Source organism: Colossoma macropomum, unplaced genomic scaffold, assembly GCF_904425465.1.
Source record: "Colossoma macropomum unplaced genomic scaffold, Colossoma_macropomum, whole genome shotgun sequence".
In the NCBI taxonomy this organism is placed as follows: Eukaryota; Metazoa; Chordata; class Actinopteri; order Characiformes; family Serrasalmidae; genus Colossoma; species Colossoma macropomum.
The window spans coordinates 3,922,359-3,941,045 of NW_023494807.1; the positions used below are offsets into that span (position 1 = coordinate 3,922,359).

An 18,687-nucleotide genomic window follows, 5' to 3' on the forward strand; every position below is an offset into this window, starting at 1 on the left:
ATTAAAGCGTATCAGGAAACCAGCGGGAGTGATTATGCATGCAAATAATTCCATTCGTCTTCAAATCACCAATGTTCGTTTTAAATCTTTCTCTTTGCCGTTTTGTTGGCTACTAGCTAGGCGAGATGCTTGTCTGCGTTGCCATGGTGACCAGCAGTCTGCACGCCAACCTTCAGGGTTTTAGGGAGAACTAGCAGTTATACTTTAACTCCAGCGTTTAAGACCTTTTATTGTTAAACTGTGTTGAACGATCAGCAGAGCTTTGTTTTACTGTAAAGGAGGATTTTTTTGTTTTTACCTAAAAATGTAATTCTGCTGTGGAGCCGCAACAGGACAGTAAAAGAGCCGCATGCTGCTGCGGAGTCGCATGTAGCCGACCCCTGGAATAGGTGGATATGTAAAGGTGCATTGCTTTTCGTGACATCACAAAACACAAGTGAATTCAATACGAGCTGCTTTTTCAGCTTAGTTTTCATATATAGACTGTACAGACTGAGTAAGTCTACATACTACACCAGACCTTTTATTTCAAAACAGTAAGAAAAAATGTAGTTTTCCATTATATGGGCCCATCTAATCATCACACAGTTGCCCCAAACAGGGTGAAATAGTTAAGTATTAGCAAATAGACCCTGTGTAGTGTCTGATCCCATGCCACACCTGTAAAAATGGCCAAAAAGTATAAGACCATCCATATTCCTTCTCTTGTTTTTAGCTGTGTGATGATTTCTTGTCCATTTTTATAGATACCAGTGTGTCAGACAGTGTCAGAAACCACATAAGCAAGTCTATTTTTGGTTACTTTACAAAATAGTTTGGGGAAAAATTTAATTTATACAGTTTTCCACTCATGTTAGATGTAGTCAATCAGCCGAGACACATTTATTCACATTTTGCCTCTTTAGTTTAGAGCTGGAGCTCAAGGCTGATGTTGCAAATAAACACAAGTCAATAGTCAGACAGGTTTTTTTTTCTGTAAACACATCACAAAAACTTCTCTCAACCCGCTAAAACCACATCCAAGACCCCTTAAATGGCCAGGGCCCACCAGCAGGCCCAAGGTTTTATTACACACTTCTATAACCTAAGAATAGCTCAACCAGTTTGCATTGAAGTGCCTGTAGTTACTGAATAATAAGCCGTAGTATGTAATAAGCCTGGGATTTTAAGGCCGTGCAGACTTGTCAATGTGTTTTAAGACACAGTATGACTTACTGTGAATTCTAAAAATGAACAGAACATTTCCACGTAGCTGAACGCTGGTGGTAGCCTTCTTAGAAAACAGGTGTTATGCGTCATGCAGGTCACTACAGACTACATTCAGGATTTCTGTTGCTTCCTTTTATAAATAACTGTAAGTCTTAAGATGTGTTTATAAGGAGAAAGAACTGAAACTGTGAATGTAATCTAGCCTACGTATGCCAGTGTGATGTGCATGAACCCAATTCTGTGGGGGGAGTTGGAATTCAGCACAACACCTGTCGTCTAAAGTGGCTACCCACAGGTGTTTCGTGCATTTTTATAGTTCACAGTAAGTCATACTGTGTCCCAAACCACATGCACAAGTCTTAATAAAGAGCTGGATGCAGGTTGAGAGAAGTTTGAGGGGATGTAGATTTGGGTGACTATTGACTCTGGTATTTGTCAGCAAAGTTAGATGTGTAGCTCCAGAAGCCAGATTTGGACCCCAGACATATCTTGGCTGATTGACTGCATGTGGTGTAAGTGGAAATTGCGATAGAATTGCCATTTCTATATTTTGACCCAGTTTGAGGTGAGTGTTTGATATTTTAGGCAGTTAGCACAGTGCTAATTTGTGGGCAATAAGTTATATTAGCCTTGTAGCTTCAGGGCAAAACTAGAAGACGCAAACTTCAAACATTAATCATGTTTTGGCTGATTGACTGCATGTGGGATAAGTGGAAATTAGAATTTTCGTCAAGTCATTTCTATATTTTGACCCAGTTAGAGGCGAGTGTGATATTTTAGGCCTGCAGTTAGCACAGTGCTAATTTGTGGGCAATAAGTTATATTTGTATAATGTATAGCTTTAAACATTAAACATCCTTTGGCTGATGGTCAGGGGAAAATTGTGCAAATACGATCTTTTGCCAAACTGTCCTTTTAAAGCTCGGACTAGCCGACTCGTCGCAGACGGAGACCGAGGCTGCTTTCCTGTCGTCTGTCATAAGAGCGATGCTCTGTCATTCTCCTCCCACCCCAGCGTTCTATACAGCGCAGGAAGGCAAGAGGGAAAACTCAGAGCAAACAGAGTCTCCTCCGAGCTGCTTTGGAGGAAAAGTAATTAGAAGGAGCCGCGCAGGAGTCAGCCGCATGTTTAAGAGCGATAACAAATGAAATTGACTGTAATGGCCTCTGGTGTTAAAGAGCAGGAGAGGAGAGATAAGGATGAATGAAGTTACCTTTTGGCCTGCAGAGAGCATGGACTCCATTCTGTCTCGTAGACTGACCCTTTGCTTGGACGTACAGGTCAGAGGGCCAGGCGCAAAAGCATGGTGGCATGGAAATGACCGCTTTACTTTCAACACTGCAACAGGATTTCAGATGGTAATGAGTTCTGTTTAGAACACTGCGAGCAATTCTGACTCAGTAGGTTTCTCTAGAATAATCTTGTTTAAAATATATATATATATATATATATAGCATTATAAAAGCTATGAAAAAAAAACAATATTACCATTTTGAAAGCATTAGTTGTCAGATATTGTTGTCTTATTTTTTTTAATGGAGTAAAATTTGTGCTTCTATGATATGGGCCCATACATAATGTAAAAGTTCTATACAAACTAAATATTTTACCCAGAAGCCAAGAACTGTTTGAGAACCTTTACTTTAACTTCTTACTACAGGTTTATTATTCAAGTATTAATCTCAAGACTTATTATTCAGTGATGTCTATAACTTCAGTAACTACTACACATTATTTAGTAACTGCTATTAATTATTCAGTAACTACTGTAAATTCAAGAACTATGAATTTTTCAGTTTCTTCAGTAATATAAATTATTAAGTTCCTACTCTGAATTGTTTAGTAACTACTATGAATTATTATGTAACTAATATAAATTATGCAGTGACTACTGTGACTAAATATGAATTATTAAGGAACTAGTATAAATGAATCAGTATCTACAATGAATTATTGAGTGAATACTATTAATTGGTCAGGTAGTTTAATCACTGCTATGAAGTATTCAGCATGGATGATGAATTTTTCAGTAAGTACTATGAATTATTCAGCATCTACTCTGAATTATTCAGTTATAACTATGACTTATTCAGTAACTTCTCTGAATTGATCAGTAATGACTGAATTATTAAGTAACTACTATGAATAATTCAGTATGTACTGTGAATTACTCAGTAACTACTACAAATTATTCAATAACTACTACAAATTATTCAGAAACTACTATGAATAATTCAGTACGTACTGTGAATTACTCAGTAACTACTACAAATTATTCAATAACTACTATGAATTATTCAGAAACTACTATGAATAATTCAGTGACATCTGAAATATTCAGTAACTCTTCTTAATTGTTCAGTATCTACTATGAATTATTCAGTCACTACTCTGAATTATTCAATAGTGACCATGGATCATTCAACAAGTACTTAAATTATTCAGTAATTACTACGAATTAGTCAGTAACTACTATTAATTATTCAGCAACTGCTTTAAATTATTCAGTAATTCCTATGAATTATTAAGAAATACATACAAATTATTAAGTAAATAATATGAATTATTCAGTAGCTTCTATTAAACTAATTTGTCAGTTCTGTAGTAGAGAGTGAAGTATGGACCCACATACAGCCCCCTAAGAGTGTAAGATGTGTGAAATTACAGACAGTCTGGGTGAAAATATTAGCAAACCGCAGAATTAAGATAAGACTCTGGCCAAATGAAAGACTGAGTAGACTGGAAATAATACGCACTTTTATTTGGACACAAATCAAGTTGCTTCTGCACGTCTGAGCATTTCAGATGAAGACGGCTTCAATTATTTATGGCTGAAGACCACACTGGTGTTATCCCAGCAACATGAGACGCCATATTTTGACCATCTCTTCTGAGCCTCTGTGTGAAAGTGGATATGAACGGACACGACTGGCAGCTCTATTGACTGTCCCATCACTGACTTTCCGTACTGCTGCGTCTGCATTGCTAGGCTTCTCTAAAAGATGAACGAAAGAAATTACAGTGGCATTTAGTGATTATCAGCTCACTGTCTGGACTCTGAATCTGTCCTGCACTGGAGATCAAAGATCTACATAAACAATTCAATTCATAAGAATCGGTCCACTTAATGGCTGTTTATCCAGTTTAAAAGAAAAAAATGTTTCTCATTGATAACATTCTCTTCCTCTCTTCCTCACTCCTTCCTCTCTCTTCCTCACTCCTTCCTCTCTCTTCCTCACACTTTCCTCTCTCTTCCTCACACTTTCCTCTCTTTCTTCCTCACTCCTTCCTCTCTCTTCCTCACACTTTCCTCTCTCTTCCTCACACTTTCCTCTCGCTTCCTCACTCATTCCTCTCTCTCTTCTTCACTTCTTCTTTCTCTCTCCCTCACTCCTTCCTTCTTCTCTTCCTCATTGCTCCCTCTCTCTTCTTCACTCTTTTTTCTCTCTCTTCCTCACTCCTTCCTCTCTCTCTTCCTTAGTGCTTCCTCTCCTCTCTTCCCCGCTCCTTCCTCTATCTCCTCCTCACTACTTCCTTTCTCTTCTCCTTATTCCTCTCTTCCTCACCCTTTCCCTCTCTCTTCTTCACTCCTTCCTCTTTTTTCCTCACTCTTCCTCTCTTCTTCATTCCTTCCTCTCTTCCTCACTCCTTCCTCTCTCTTCCTCACACTTTCCTCTCTCTCTTCCTCACTCCTTCCTCTCTCTTCCTCACTTCTTCCTCTCTCTCTTTCTTTCTCTCTTCTACACTCCTTCATCTCTCTCTTCCTCATTGCTTCCTCTCTCTTCTTCACTCTTTTTTCTCTCTCCTCCTCACTACTTCCTCCCTCTTCTCCTCACTCCTCTCTTCCTTACTCTTTCCTCTTTATTCCTCACTCCTCCCTCTCTCTACTTCACTCCTTTTTCTCTCCTCCTCACTCTTTCCTCCCTCTTCCTCACTCCTTCCTCTTTCTTTTCCTCACTCCTTCCCTCTCTTGCTCCTTCTCACTCCTTCCTCTCTCTTCCTCAGTGCTTCCTCTCTCTCTTCCCCACTCCTCCCTCTATCTCCTCCTCACTACTTCCTTTCTCTTCTCCTTATTCCTCTCTTCCTCACCCTTTCCCTCGCTCTTCCTCAATCCTTCCTCTTTTTTCCTCACTCCTCCTCTCTTCTTCATTCCTTCCTCTCTTCCTCACTCCTTCCTCTCTCTCTTCCTCACTCTTCCCTCCCTCTCTCTTTCTCTCTCTCTCTCTACAGTAAAGTGATCACTCCATCAGGATGAGCTCTTAGTAACCATGGTAGCAGCTCCTCACAGTGAGCCGGAGTGTCTCAGGCTCCTCCTGCTCCCAGACCCAACCACGGGCTTTATCACGCTCAATCAAGTGGAGTCACCCCATTCACCACAGTCCCACCAACACTGCCGCACTTTGTTATTTAACATTTCAATCAGGCGCATAAAGTGGAATTCTGAATGTAAATAAGACGTTATTCCGAAGAGTCAGGTGTAGAAAAAAGGAGACTAATGAAATTCAGCCCATCTGACGATTCATTCTCCAGAAATCAGTTCTGATTTAGTTTGAAGCCTCAGTGTTGCGTGACTCAGCGCAGAGTAATTCAACAGAGTAAATTCAACAGAGTAAAAAAACTAAATCTGCTCACACTCACAGTCATATTTCATTAGCCTCATTAACCTGATTAACTCATCAGTGCTTAAAGATATAAATGTACTTCTGCGGATATTTCCTGGACATATGCGCTCAGTGGCCACTTTATTAGAATCCCCTACCTTGTAGTTCCACCTTGAGACTGCAGCGGGGGTTGCCAGGTGTCTACTTTTGGACCAGACACATTTAGAGCGCCGTTCACTGGTGTCTGGTCGAGTCTCATGCTAATTGCATTCTACTTGTTGAAGTAAATAATGTTCTAGGGCAGCCATTCTCTCTCTCTCTCTCTCTCTCTCTCTCTCTCTCTCTCTCTCTCTCTTGCGCACATACACCAGCTCGCAGGCCCAAGGGTTTTTGATTGTTCCATGACTGCAACTTAAATTGCATGTAGCATGCAAAATAGCATGTCTAATTAATACACCTCCAATTATGCCAATACTATATTGAACATACCTTTCAGTACAGTCACATTCTGATTAAAACACAGTCTATGTGAAGGAACCAAAGCTATGCTATGTTATCGTGGGCTTCAGAATAAAAAGGTAAATTATATCTACTTTCAAAAAGTAATTAAATATGTATCTTGATCTGTTTATGTACCAAATAGTCTGCAGACAACACAGTGAATAACAATAGATTGTCATGGTTTTAGTTTTGTTGGCTTTACACAGTGAAACTTTCTTGCAACTAGTTGTGAGTTGCCTGCAGCATCATTTCCGTGCAACTTGACAGTTACACAAAGCAATTAAAAAACAAGTTGCATACAACATATTCAATTACTCCACTATTTAACCAAATTAGCAACTCATATTTTGTATTCATCGTATCGCTTTACTTGGTGAAACTTTTTTGCAACTAGTTGCATGTTCTGAGTTGCCTGCTGCATCATTTCTGTGCAACTTCACAGTTACATGAAGCAATTCAAAAACAAGTTGCATGAAACATATTCAATTACTCCACTATTTAACCAAAATAGCAACTCATATTTTTGATACACCGTATCGTTCATGCTATAAAGGTGTAATTTAGATATTTGCAGCATTTTTACCTTTTTTTCAGCTGTTGTTGCCATTTTCCGCCCCTCATCTATACACACTATGTAGATAAAAGTATTGGGACACACCTCCTTACACCGCCACTGAGTTCAGGTGTTTCAGTCACACCCATTACTAACAGATAGATCAAATTAAACACACAGCCTTGCAGCCTCGATAGACAAACACTGGCAGTAAAGGGGTCGTACTGATGAGCTCAGTGACTTTCAGCAGGACTCTGGAGCAGTGAAATCGCATTCTGTGGAGTGACAAATCACGCTTCTCTATCTGGGAGTCTGATGGACGAGTCTGGGTTTGGCGAATGCCAGGAGAACGTTACCTGCCTGACTACATTGTGCCACTTGTAAAGTTTGGTGGAGGAGGGATGATGCTATGGGGTTCTTTTTCAGGGATTGGTCTAGAACCCTTAGTTCCAGTGAAGGGAAATCTTAATGCATCAGCACCAAGACAATTTTGGACAATTCTATGCTTCCAACTTTGTGGGAACAGTTTGGGGAAGACCCTTTTCTGTTCCAGCATGACTGAGCCCCAGTGCACAAAGCAAGGTCCATAAAGGCCTGGCTGGGTGAGTTTGGTGTGTGAAGAACTTAACTGGCCCTCACAGAGCCCTGACCTCAACCCCATGGAACACCTTTGGGATAAATTAGAACAGAGATTGTGATCCAGGCCCTCTCGTCCAACATCGGTGTCTGACCTCAAAATGCTCTTCTGGATGAATGGACTAAAATTCCCACAGACTCTCTCCAACGTCTTGTAGAAAGCTTCCCAGAATAGTGGAAGCTGTTAGAGCTGCAAAGGGGGACCAACTCCATATTAATGCCTATTGATTTAGAATGGGACACCATAAAAGCCCCTTTGGGTGTAACATGTAGGCGTCCCAGTACTTTTGTCCATACAGTGTATCTGTCTTTTATCTATCTAAGGTTCTTAACCATATATTTGAGTTCTTTATATTTTTCTGATAGACAAAAACCTCCACCCGCCCCCGGCCTGGACTGTCTGGTTTTGCCACAACTGAAATATGGCAACCCTAACTGTAGCCCATCTGTTGATGCACAGTTTGTGATGGTCTACTTGTACATCAGTGGTCAGTTTCTGACCAAAGAGCCCCTCTTGGCTGCTGGATACGTGCTGGGTGGTGGACCACTCTCAGCCTAGCAATGACACCAATACAATGCTACACACACTATCATGTTAGCATTACTGCTATACTGAGAATGATCCACTACCCAAATAATAGCTGGTCAGTAGCAGTCCAGTTGTCTGAAACTGACCAGAAATGAATGAGGCTGACAAATTGGCTACACCAACATATGAACTATCGTCTATAGTTACACACCTATTTAGTGGATCTGTATAATGTAGGTGGAGCTCATAAAGTGGCCAGTAGGTGGAAGCACATAGTTTATGTTTCTAATAATAAAGTGGATGGTGAGTGTATTCAATACTATTTTCTAACTACCTAACACATAATAGCATAATTAGCCAGTGGTGGTTCTTTAGACCGTTCGATGAATGCAGTGGAGGACAGCTGCCAAATGGTACAAGACAACAGATATAGACGAAGGCCTTCAGGGCCTATAAGGCGGGAGAACCTCAGTGGTCAGCCAGTGGAAGTAACGGGGGGAAGTGTATAGGACAGAGCCACTAATGCTATTAGATTGGCTAAATTAGTCATTTTTACTGTCACTGAATGTAAGCACTGCACATAACTTGATTTATATGAATACCTTTGTGACATTAACATAATGAGATATAGAAAAAAAACATTGCTTTGTGGTTAGTTTAAAGGAATAGCAAAATGCTAATGTTGCATAGGTGTCAACCCATACAGTGTATCTGTACAAAATATGTTATTTTTGAGGTATATGGTCATTTAAGGTTGGGATACAGGATAACTAGAGTAATACAATATAACTTAAGCCAATTAACATCAGTGATTTTGGCCGTTCAGATCTGTTTCTCACTTCCTGTTTCATTGGATCTTACTAGCCCAAGTCATGTGCTCAGACTGTGGGTGCTGCCATATTCATTTATGTTGTGCACTTGCTGGACAAAACAGGTATTACCACATGTTTTCTAACTGAAACAAGCCAAACCAAAGTATCACTTGCCAGAATTTTTAAAAAGTGTTATGCTGTAATATCAGATCATCGTTGCAGGGAAGTTTAGTTTCAATGTCCCTCAAGCAGACAGGCAGTAGTGTTTCTTAGCATTGTACAAATGAGATCATATCACAGGTCCACACTGGCAACCTTTCATTACTAGCCTGTTTTCTTTAGCTTTGCACTCTAGCTACAAGTCATGGAACCAGTTAGCATCATGCAAAACTATGTTTGGGGTAAACAACTTTTTTTCATGCCCACATTTGAAAGACCAAACCTAAGCTGTCTATGAGAGAAATTAGTGCTGTTGTCAGTCACGTACAGTAGTGAACTAAAATGCCCCAAAGCCGATACATTTTGTTCTGCATAACCTGCGTTTTTTCTTGAGAGTCACCGAATCTTCTAAATTAGCAGTCAAAATATGAATAGCTAATGCTACATACATGCTACGAGTAAGCTAACGCTCCTGCGCATTGAAACAGTGTTATATACCAACACAAGCCACTCAGACTGCAGCCTAAAACTGTCATAACTTCTAAATTACCACATTTGACAAAGCTTGTTGGCTTGTGTGAGCTGGTTTGGAAGGGTTGTAAGCCTTGATATCCATTCAGTGCACAGCAGGGTTAGCTTGAGTGCAGCAATAGCTGTATTTCAGCTCTTTAGCGACCTGCGAAATGTGGCAATATTGAGAGGAAAAATGTCTGTATGGTAAAATGTACTGTATTTAGGATATTTTAGTTTGGCACAGGATGTTACAGTGGTGATTTTCCAAAAAGGCATTCACTTCTATTACTGAGAAAAAATGCTTAGACCCAGAGTTCCCAATAAGGGCAGACGACATGAGGTGTCCTGTGGTTAACTAAAATGGCCCAGAGTATATATATTTTATCCTGTGTACATTTTTTCTCCTCAACTGTCACTGGATACTCTGAATTATGAGGTTGTTCAGCAGTCAAAGTATGAATAATGCTACATACATGCTACAACTAAGCTAATGCACACTAAATTGACATCGCATGAACGTCTACTGTTAAACTTTAGCATTATATACCAACGCCGGCTACTCAAACTGAAGCCAAAACTGTCAAAGCCGCTTAACTTCCGCATTTGTCAAAGATTGCTTTTGTGTGGGGTATTTTTGGTGAGGTTGCCAGTCTTACAATGTCAGTTCATTGCACAGCCGTGTTAGCTTGCATGTAGAGATACATATTTCAGGATCCAGCGATGTTCAAAGGAAAAATACCTGTAAGGTAAAACATGTCAGCTTTGGGAAATATCCGTTTTTTTCAACACAGGATTCTACGCCTCCAGAAAGAAAAACTACTTAGACCTGGAGGTCCTAATAAAGGCACGATGCTGAGGACAGAATGACGAAACTTCAGAAGTCTATATCTTATATGTGTCTTTGCTCTGATTTCAGGAATGACGGCGGCCGCCTCTTTGGTCTCCCTGGCCTGGGCGCTGGCCTCCTACCAGAAGGCCCTTCGTGACTCACGAGATGACAAGAAGCCTCTCAGCTACCTGGCAGTCATCATCCAGTTCTGCTGGCACTTCTTCACCATTGCAGCACGGGTGGTGACCTTCGCCCTTTTCGCCTCTGTGTTCCAGCTCTACTTCGGCATCTTCATTGTGCTGCACTGGTGCGTCATGACCTTCTGGATCGTGCACTGCGAGACCGAGTTCTGCATAACAAAGTGGGAGGAGATTGTCTTTGACATGGTGGTGGGCATCATCTACATCTTCAGCTGGTTCAACGTCAAGGAGGGCCGCACACGCTGCCGTCTTTTCGTCTATTACTTGGTCATCCTGCTGGAGAACGCAGCACTTAGCACCCTTTGGTACCTGTACCGGATTCCGGCAAGCACAGACGCCTTCGCTGTTCCTGCGCTTTGCGTCATCTTCTCCAGCTTCTTGACGGGGGTGGTATTCATGCTCATGTACTACGCCTTCTTCCACCCCAACGGGCCGCGATTTGGACGCTCGTCCAGCCTCACCCAGCTTGACGAAGCCTCGGCCGCTTTTGCCATGCCTGCGGAAGGTGCCACCAACTCCTTGCGATCCAACCGGGGCGGCACGCTTGCGCGGGATGCTGATCGAGAGGCCAAATACGGCACGGAACGAGATGGATGCGTGCCGGTCTTCCAGGTACGTCCAACTGCCCCGTCCACACCTTCGTCCAGGGCACCACGCCTGGAAGAGACCGTGATCAGGATAGACCTTTGCCGGAACCGTTATCCGGCCTGGGAGAGGCACGTTCTGGACCGCAGCATACGCAAGGCCATCCTGGCCATCGATTCCTCACCCACGCCCCCTAGGCTGCAGTACAAGGACGACACTTTGGTCCAGGAGCGTCTGGAGTACGAGACCACTTTGTAGCTCAAGCTGTGGAGGCACACATGGTAAACCCGCATAGATTAGCATCCATAACAGCAGGACTGTGGCAATAACATTACTAGCGGAGCGTACTGTAGAGACTACATAGCATTCTGCCCATGATGTTGATTGTCATGGATTGCGAAACAAAAAAGACAAGAAAAAGAAAAAAAGGAAAAACGTATTTGTTGGTGGAAGGATGCTTGTGATCTTTTTTAAAGTGTATGTTTTTTTGGTTCCATCAGTTTGGATTTCTTTTTTTTTTCCCCCTATTTTTATTACTCGTGTCTCGTCAGGGAATAAATTGTTTTGTAAAAGGCCATTACTCACAGATCCTGTCCACTAAGGTCCATTTCCCTCTCAGTGTTGTACAGGTGTCCAGGAATCACCATCATATACACTACAGGCAATTCAAACATGAAGAACATTTCACACACCAATTCTGTGGCTTCTACAGACTTCTACAGGTTCTCTGTCACAGTAATGTACTTAATGTCCAGTCTTTTACCCATCAGACTAAGCGTCCACCACACTTGTTCATGTGTCAATGGAATTAAAACGTGACACGATATGGCTACCTGCTGTGCTGGAGAAAACGGGGGACGGCGTCTCCATGGCGATAAAGCTCACGGAGACCAAATGTCCTTGTCCAGGGTGCTGAAACCTATGAACATCAGCAAACCTCTCCCAGTGCCAAAAACCTGGTCCCTACTGGACTCCACAGTGGATCGTGAGTCTCTGCCACTAAACTGTACATAAAAAACCAGGGCAGCATTTCAATCATCTACTTGAATCCTGTACAAAAAAAAAAAGAAAAAAAACACAAAAGGAAAAATGTACATGGTTGTCACACACTGAGGAAGCCACAAGCTCCATCCTCTTCTCTCCTGGAGAAGACACCAGGCCAAGAAAACTCTTTCTGGCAGCTCAGTCCAATGGCGGCTGTGGCCGAAACAGATCTGTGTGGTCCACATACTCATCTGCACACATATACACATACATACATACACACATGTATACTTATATGTAGCTAGATGTACTTCTAAGAACAAGTACTTATAGATACATCTAGGAATATGTACTGATGAAAGCGGAAGACACAGACAACCTACTGACACACATATGCACACACAGAGCAATCTACAGCAGCATCAGTGGTCACTGACTGGAACCAGGATGAACTTCACCTATCAAAAAGATTAAAGATACAGTGTTGGTGTTGGGGATGGGTCAGCTGCTCATCGACAGCATGTGCAAATGTGTGTGCGAGTCCATGTGAGCACCGCCACCCTGCACAGTTCAGTGTTCTCCTTGCTCCAGAGGTGGGTAGTAATCAGTCTCATTAGCCCTCTGGACTATCGTCAGAGGGTTTAGTGGGTTTCATTGCCAAGAACAACCTGCTTTGACAGGAAGGGGCCGTTCGACTGGTAGACCACTGAGTACTGTACTGCACCAAAAACAGACCCGGGTGAAACAAAATGGTCAACAGTAAATATGCAAGGATATTTTGTTTACTAAACTCATGAATAACTATAAGATGACTATAACAACTATGATAACCATAATAAGATGGGATGGTGCCATTTAACTTCAGTCCAGTGCTTACTACTTGCTCTGAAAGGCTTATTGCTGTCATTGTGTGCAAAGCAGGCAACTGCTTGCTGCTAACTAATTAGCATTGAGCCTGATAAACAAAAGTTTGTTTCCCATTGGACTGATATAATCTTCTGTACATAATTGCGTACACACGCCAGTGTGGATGACCAAAATTCCAATAGTGGTCATCTCAGCATACAGCCTACACCATGGTGCTCAATCCCAGCCTGGGAGATCTCCAACCCTGGAGAGTTCAGATCCAACATGACTGTCTCTAATATTAGTTGACCCTGAATCAGGTGTGTTTGATCGGTGGTGGGCCTAAACTTTGCAGGGTGGTGGATCTCCAGGACCAGGATTGGGCACCCCTGGTATACACTATGTGTCCAAAAGTTTGTAGACACCTGCTCATCCAACGTTTCTTCCGAAATCAAGGGTATTAATAGGGAGTTTGTCCCCCTTTGCTGCAGTAACAGCCTCTACTCTTCTGGAAAGGCTTTACACCAGATGTTGGAACATTGCTGTGAGGATTTGATTGCCTACAGCTACAAGAGTGAGGTCAGATATTGATGTTGAATGAGTCATCCCTAAGATACTGGATGGAGATCCATCACTCCAGTTCCACTGCTCAATGCTTGGGGGCTTTAAACCCCTCTAGCCAATGCTTGGCCTGAAGCATGGTGACTTTAGGGTCTAGTGCAGCTGCTCCAGAGCATCCCATTCTATTGGCAGCACTTTCCCAGAGCTTAGAAGCTGTGTCAGCAATGGGTGCACCTTAAAGTAGCTGAACTCACTAATGAGAAGGTATATCTGGATATTGTGTATATCAGGCTCTTTGGGACTAAAGTAGACACTTTTACTTCTACTTGCATCATTATTTCTTAAAATTAACCGCAAATTTCACTTTTAAAGCTACTATTACACACCACCTGGCTATAACACACTCAATTCAACTTAGGATGGGCTTTATAAAAAGAATACTCCAACATTTTTCAGCCTGATCTCTATCTGCCACAGCTATGGCATATTTTCAGTTAGCACAGCCAAACTTAGAAAAGAGCAGAAAACTCAAACTTGTAATAGAAGCCAAAGGGCAGGTGCTGAAGCAATTGACCATATGCTATAGACTGCAGACAGCTATAGACTGCAGGCCTGGAGTATTGCTTTAATGAGTTGATATGTAGGAATCAGGTGTGCTGGAGCAGGGAAAACCCTCAAACGTGCAGGGCCAGGTGTACTCCAGTTCGATGTAGGCTGCATCAACAGCAGACACAAAAGCGGCCTCGGTGCTCTGAACTAAGCTCCAGGCACTGGAGCGTCTCCAGAAATAGAACACTGTATCTTTAACTCTGCCAAAAGCATCCTCTATATATGAAAGGGAAACAAAAAAAGTTCCTGTCTTTCTCTTTTTTTTTCAGTTGTAGGTTGCAAGTGCTTCTTACTGTCTTTTGTGTAGGGAATCAGAAGACACGCTGGCAGAGACACGCGGAGACGAAACGGTACAACAAGCACAAGGCTCGAGCACGGCAGGAGAATTTGTCCTTTATTTTGTTGCACTCACATTGGGGGGTGGGGGATCGGGGAGCTGAGGGGAGTAACTGTGCAAGTTTGATGCTCTTCATGTGCCTGTAGTGAATAATTGGAAATCCATCACATCACATGGGTTTGGATCATGTGGTTACGAGTGTTGTCTTTTTGTTTTTGTTTTTTTTTGTTTTTTTAGGCCAGTTTTGTACTTTTGCCTTGTTCTTTTTGGCTCGGAAAAGTGTACTTTTCATTGTTTCGTTCTCTTTTCGGATGGATTTCGGTGTGCTTTATGCTCGTTATGTTGAACTGCACAACTGTTTTCGCTGTATGCCATTAATTGTGTGAAGGTGACTATCAAAAGGCATCTGAAAATGAGGTTAAATTCAAAAGTCCAGGCACAATTTTTGTCTAAATATTGAAAATCTCCCAAATCCCTTTAAAGGAATACTCCCCTGTTGTGCCTGCAGCATCACGGACGATAATTTCCCTGTACTTTGCAAAAGAACAGTCCAAATATGCTTATAATAGAAGCCTATGGGCAGATGCTGAAGCAAGAGCCCATTGACTTCTATTATAAGTGGATTTCAAACACAAAAACTTCCTGAAATGATTGTCTGTGGTATTCGACTGTATGCCACAGCTTCAACAGATAGAGATTAGACAGAAAAACATGGACATATTCCTTTAAGTCCATGTCAACAGCACATTTTTGTCTTAATGCTCAGCACAAATAGTAAAAATAGTGATAAAAATGAAGGAAACTAATAGAAGATCAGATGACTGCCACAGGCCCATGGAAAGTCCTTCTACAGGCCATTTAGCTTCAGCATATTCATTTTGTATCCCATATACTAACACTGACCTTTTTTTAATCATTATGGACCAAATATCCCTCTTTAAAGCCCCTAGCACTTATAAGAGAGAGCACAATGACACAAACTGCAAGTAATTGCAATCTGAAGAATGCATAAACCACCTATATGCCAAAATCCCCCCCGCTAGAAGGCAGGTCACGTGTGAGAAACACTCCTTCCACGCTGAATCTGGAATCTGATTTGAATCCGCAGACCCCCTCCATCTCATGAATAAAACAGATGTTGATATTTTTATTCCTGTGTCACCCTGAACACGCCACCTCCTGCGCTTTTTGTTTATTTGATCGAGCGATGTGTCATGATGTCAATAGCAGATAGGATCTGTTTTCTCAGCTCCGTTTTCGCGCCGCTCCTGCAGCCGCTGGATCTTGTTGACCTGTTCCTGTCAACAGCAATCACCGACACCTCCAAGCAGGTGTTCGCCGCTGTTTACGTTTCGCTCTATAATCTCTACCACGTCCCCTTAAATGTCCTCACACTTACAGTGCTGTTAAACCATAAAGGAAACCACAGACCGGCTCCGTAACACCCTTTCACCCCTGAAAGTTTCGGTTTATTACTCATTTATTAACTCGTTAAACCCTAAGGGTCTGTATGTGGGCCTACATTTCAGGTCCACACTCTCATTGCATAACTTACATACTAGTTTCTGAGCCGTTACTGAAGAAAGTCAAAGCAGTTACTGCACGACTAAATGATAGGCCTAGAGTTTAAGGGGTGAACTTTATAGGGAAACTCCACTGATTTTTCAAATTTTCTGCATAATTCAGTGGTTGAGATGTAAACAAAGTCAATCAGAGTGGTTTGATGTGAAATGCGCCATTGATACTTAGATTTCTTTACAGTATAATCCATATAACAAAACCACTCAAACAGTGTCTTAGGCATCACACAGCATATCAATAACCATTTCATATAATAATCTTCTGTGATGTAGCTTTTAGATATGATAAATGCTTCAGACATCTGGTTCTTATCGCCACCGTTCTGAGAAGTTCTGACCCTGTAGGTTTATTTAGAATGATGCATTTCACAGCAAAATGCTCGGAATGACTTCATTTACGTCGTAATGATTGAATTCTATTGTAAATTTTAAAAAATGGTGGAGTTCCCCTTTAAGGCTTACTAAGTCAAAATCATAAAACAGCACTACAGCCTGCAAAATGTGTGACACAGTAAATAAAAGCTATTCGTTAAGTCATTATGGTGGTGATTAGCTCGCTGATGTCTTTTAAGGTGGTGTTTTTACCAGTGTTCTAGATAGGAGCCAATCAGAAACCACATGTAAATGAGGTTTTACATATTAAATACCCTCGCCAAAAAACACCCAAATTCTCAGAAACAGAGATATAAATATCAAGTTCTTGATTAGAAAATATTGTTGATCCTAGAAAAAAATGTTCAAAAATATAATTAAAAAATCTTAAAATTCAACTTTTAAGTGTAGGAATTATATTTTGGCATATATGATTTAATTTCTCATTGGAAAGAATTCAAGACTTTTTCCTCATCAATATAATTGCAGTAATAATTTTTCCTAAATGAAATAAAGTATAACCATTTTTTTTACATTTTTTCCCCTACACCGAAAGAATTAATCGATATGCTGCATTTATAATTACTATGGCAAACCATTTTAGCTTAATTTCCTATTTTTCTTTATTTAAGGAATTTCTACAAGTGAATATTTAATTCTTGATATTAGGAATTCAATTTACACATGTGAAATTAAAAAATTATATTAATTTTGAATTTCGACTACTAAAAAAGTTTTTATAAAAAAATTTGTTTTCACTAGTAAACTTAATTTTTATGTGTGAATTGAATTCCTTTGTAAAATTCATTGTAAGTTGAAAAATAGGATTAAAAGCTCAAAATGCTTGCAATAAAATCCATTCAAACATATAATTACAATCTCAATATCAGTAAGATTATTCTTATTTGGATTCCAAGCTAACTTCAATCAAATTTGATGCAGGAAGGAGAGGAAGATTTAACATCAATGAAATTTGCAAAGAGAATAAGGAAAAAAAAATCAAGCTGGAAAATAAAGTTCAACAAAGTATAAAGTATAAAATTTCTTTTTAAGTACAATATTTAATAAGTGCTATTGTTTTTTGGATTTTATACAATATTTCCCCTCAATTTTGGTAGTAGCCAATTTCCAAACTGGGAGGATGAAGGCTAGCATGTGCTTCGTCCAAGACATGTCAAGCACATCTTTTCAAACTACATTAACTCATCATCATTAGACGGCTCAACACGCTTGGAGGAGAACACTAACTGCCAGTTCTCTTACATCACCTAAAAGGCATCTGCATTGTCTAGCACCACGCTGACCGATGCTCTTGTAAACCCCCAGCTACAGATGGCAAAAGGCCATCAAAATTTTAATTCTTGCGAAGAACGTCACTCACAGAGTTTAGGCAACTACTTTGAATTATTCAGTAGCCACTCTGAAACTCATAGGTCATTTTAAGGGGTTAATATAAAAAGCAGATGCTTTTAGGCCAAGCCTTCCAAATCGCACATTACTTGATGCTTACTTGAAATTTTCCCCTAAACCAAGTTTTAAAATGTCATAAACAGTCATTTTTATTCTAAATCATTTATTCATAGTTTTCAATCTATGTGAAAAATTAGCCAATGGGTCAGTGTTGTAGTAATATGGCAGTTTGGTCCTAACTGACCAATCCATGATCCACCCACAAATGCATTCTTTCATAGCTGCTGGTTGTAGTAAAGAAACAGTGAGCCTCCAAGCCACCAGGGGGCACCCTGAGCACGTAGTATATATTGAGTTTAGTTTAGTTATTAGTGACTTTGTTTTATTTACATATTCAGGTTAGTAGGTTGTATTTGTTTTATTGTCTTTGAATGAAAATTCTTTTTCCTTCTTGCCTACATATGTAAATAATATGATTGATGTGGGCTCAGCTAGGATGATTATGAACCCCAACCATTCAGAAACAAACCTGCTAGGTCTCCATCTTTTCACTTAATTGCATATTTCATGTGTATCTCGATTGAGAAACATTCCAACCTGCCTTGTTTTGATTAGTTGCAACATGGAACATCTCCACACTGTTGCATTTTGAACTGGAAACTAAACGTTATGGTGACTCTAAACACTGTAAGAGTCCAGTCTGTATAGATTTGAGTAACTGATATATTTTGTCAAAAACGTAAACATTTTCAGTTGTGCAATTTCTACAGGTTCGTAAATTGAGCGGGTTTTTTTGCTAACATTCTGTAAAGCCGGTCCAACCTAGCAACGGTTGCTATGAAAGGACACATTTGTGGTCA

General features: G+C 40.7%; 1 protein-coding gene across 1 annotated transcript in view; it reads left to right on the top strand.

Annotated features, from left to right (window-relative positions):
• xkr4 (XK related 4) overlaps window positions 1-11,547 on the top strand; it is a 105,868-nt gene extending 94,321 nt beyond the window's left edge. Inside the window, exon 3 of the mRNA XM_036556852.1 lies at window positions 10,431-11,547. Coding sequence (XP_036412745.1) covers window positions 10,431-11,386 — 956 coding nt within the window. The 3' untranslated portion in view covers window positions 11,387-11,547. The remainder of the gene's footprint in view (window positions 1-10,430) is intronic.
• The last annotated feature ends 7,140 nt before the right edge of the window (window positions 11,548-18,687 follow it).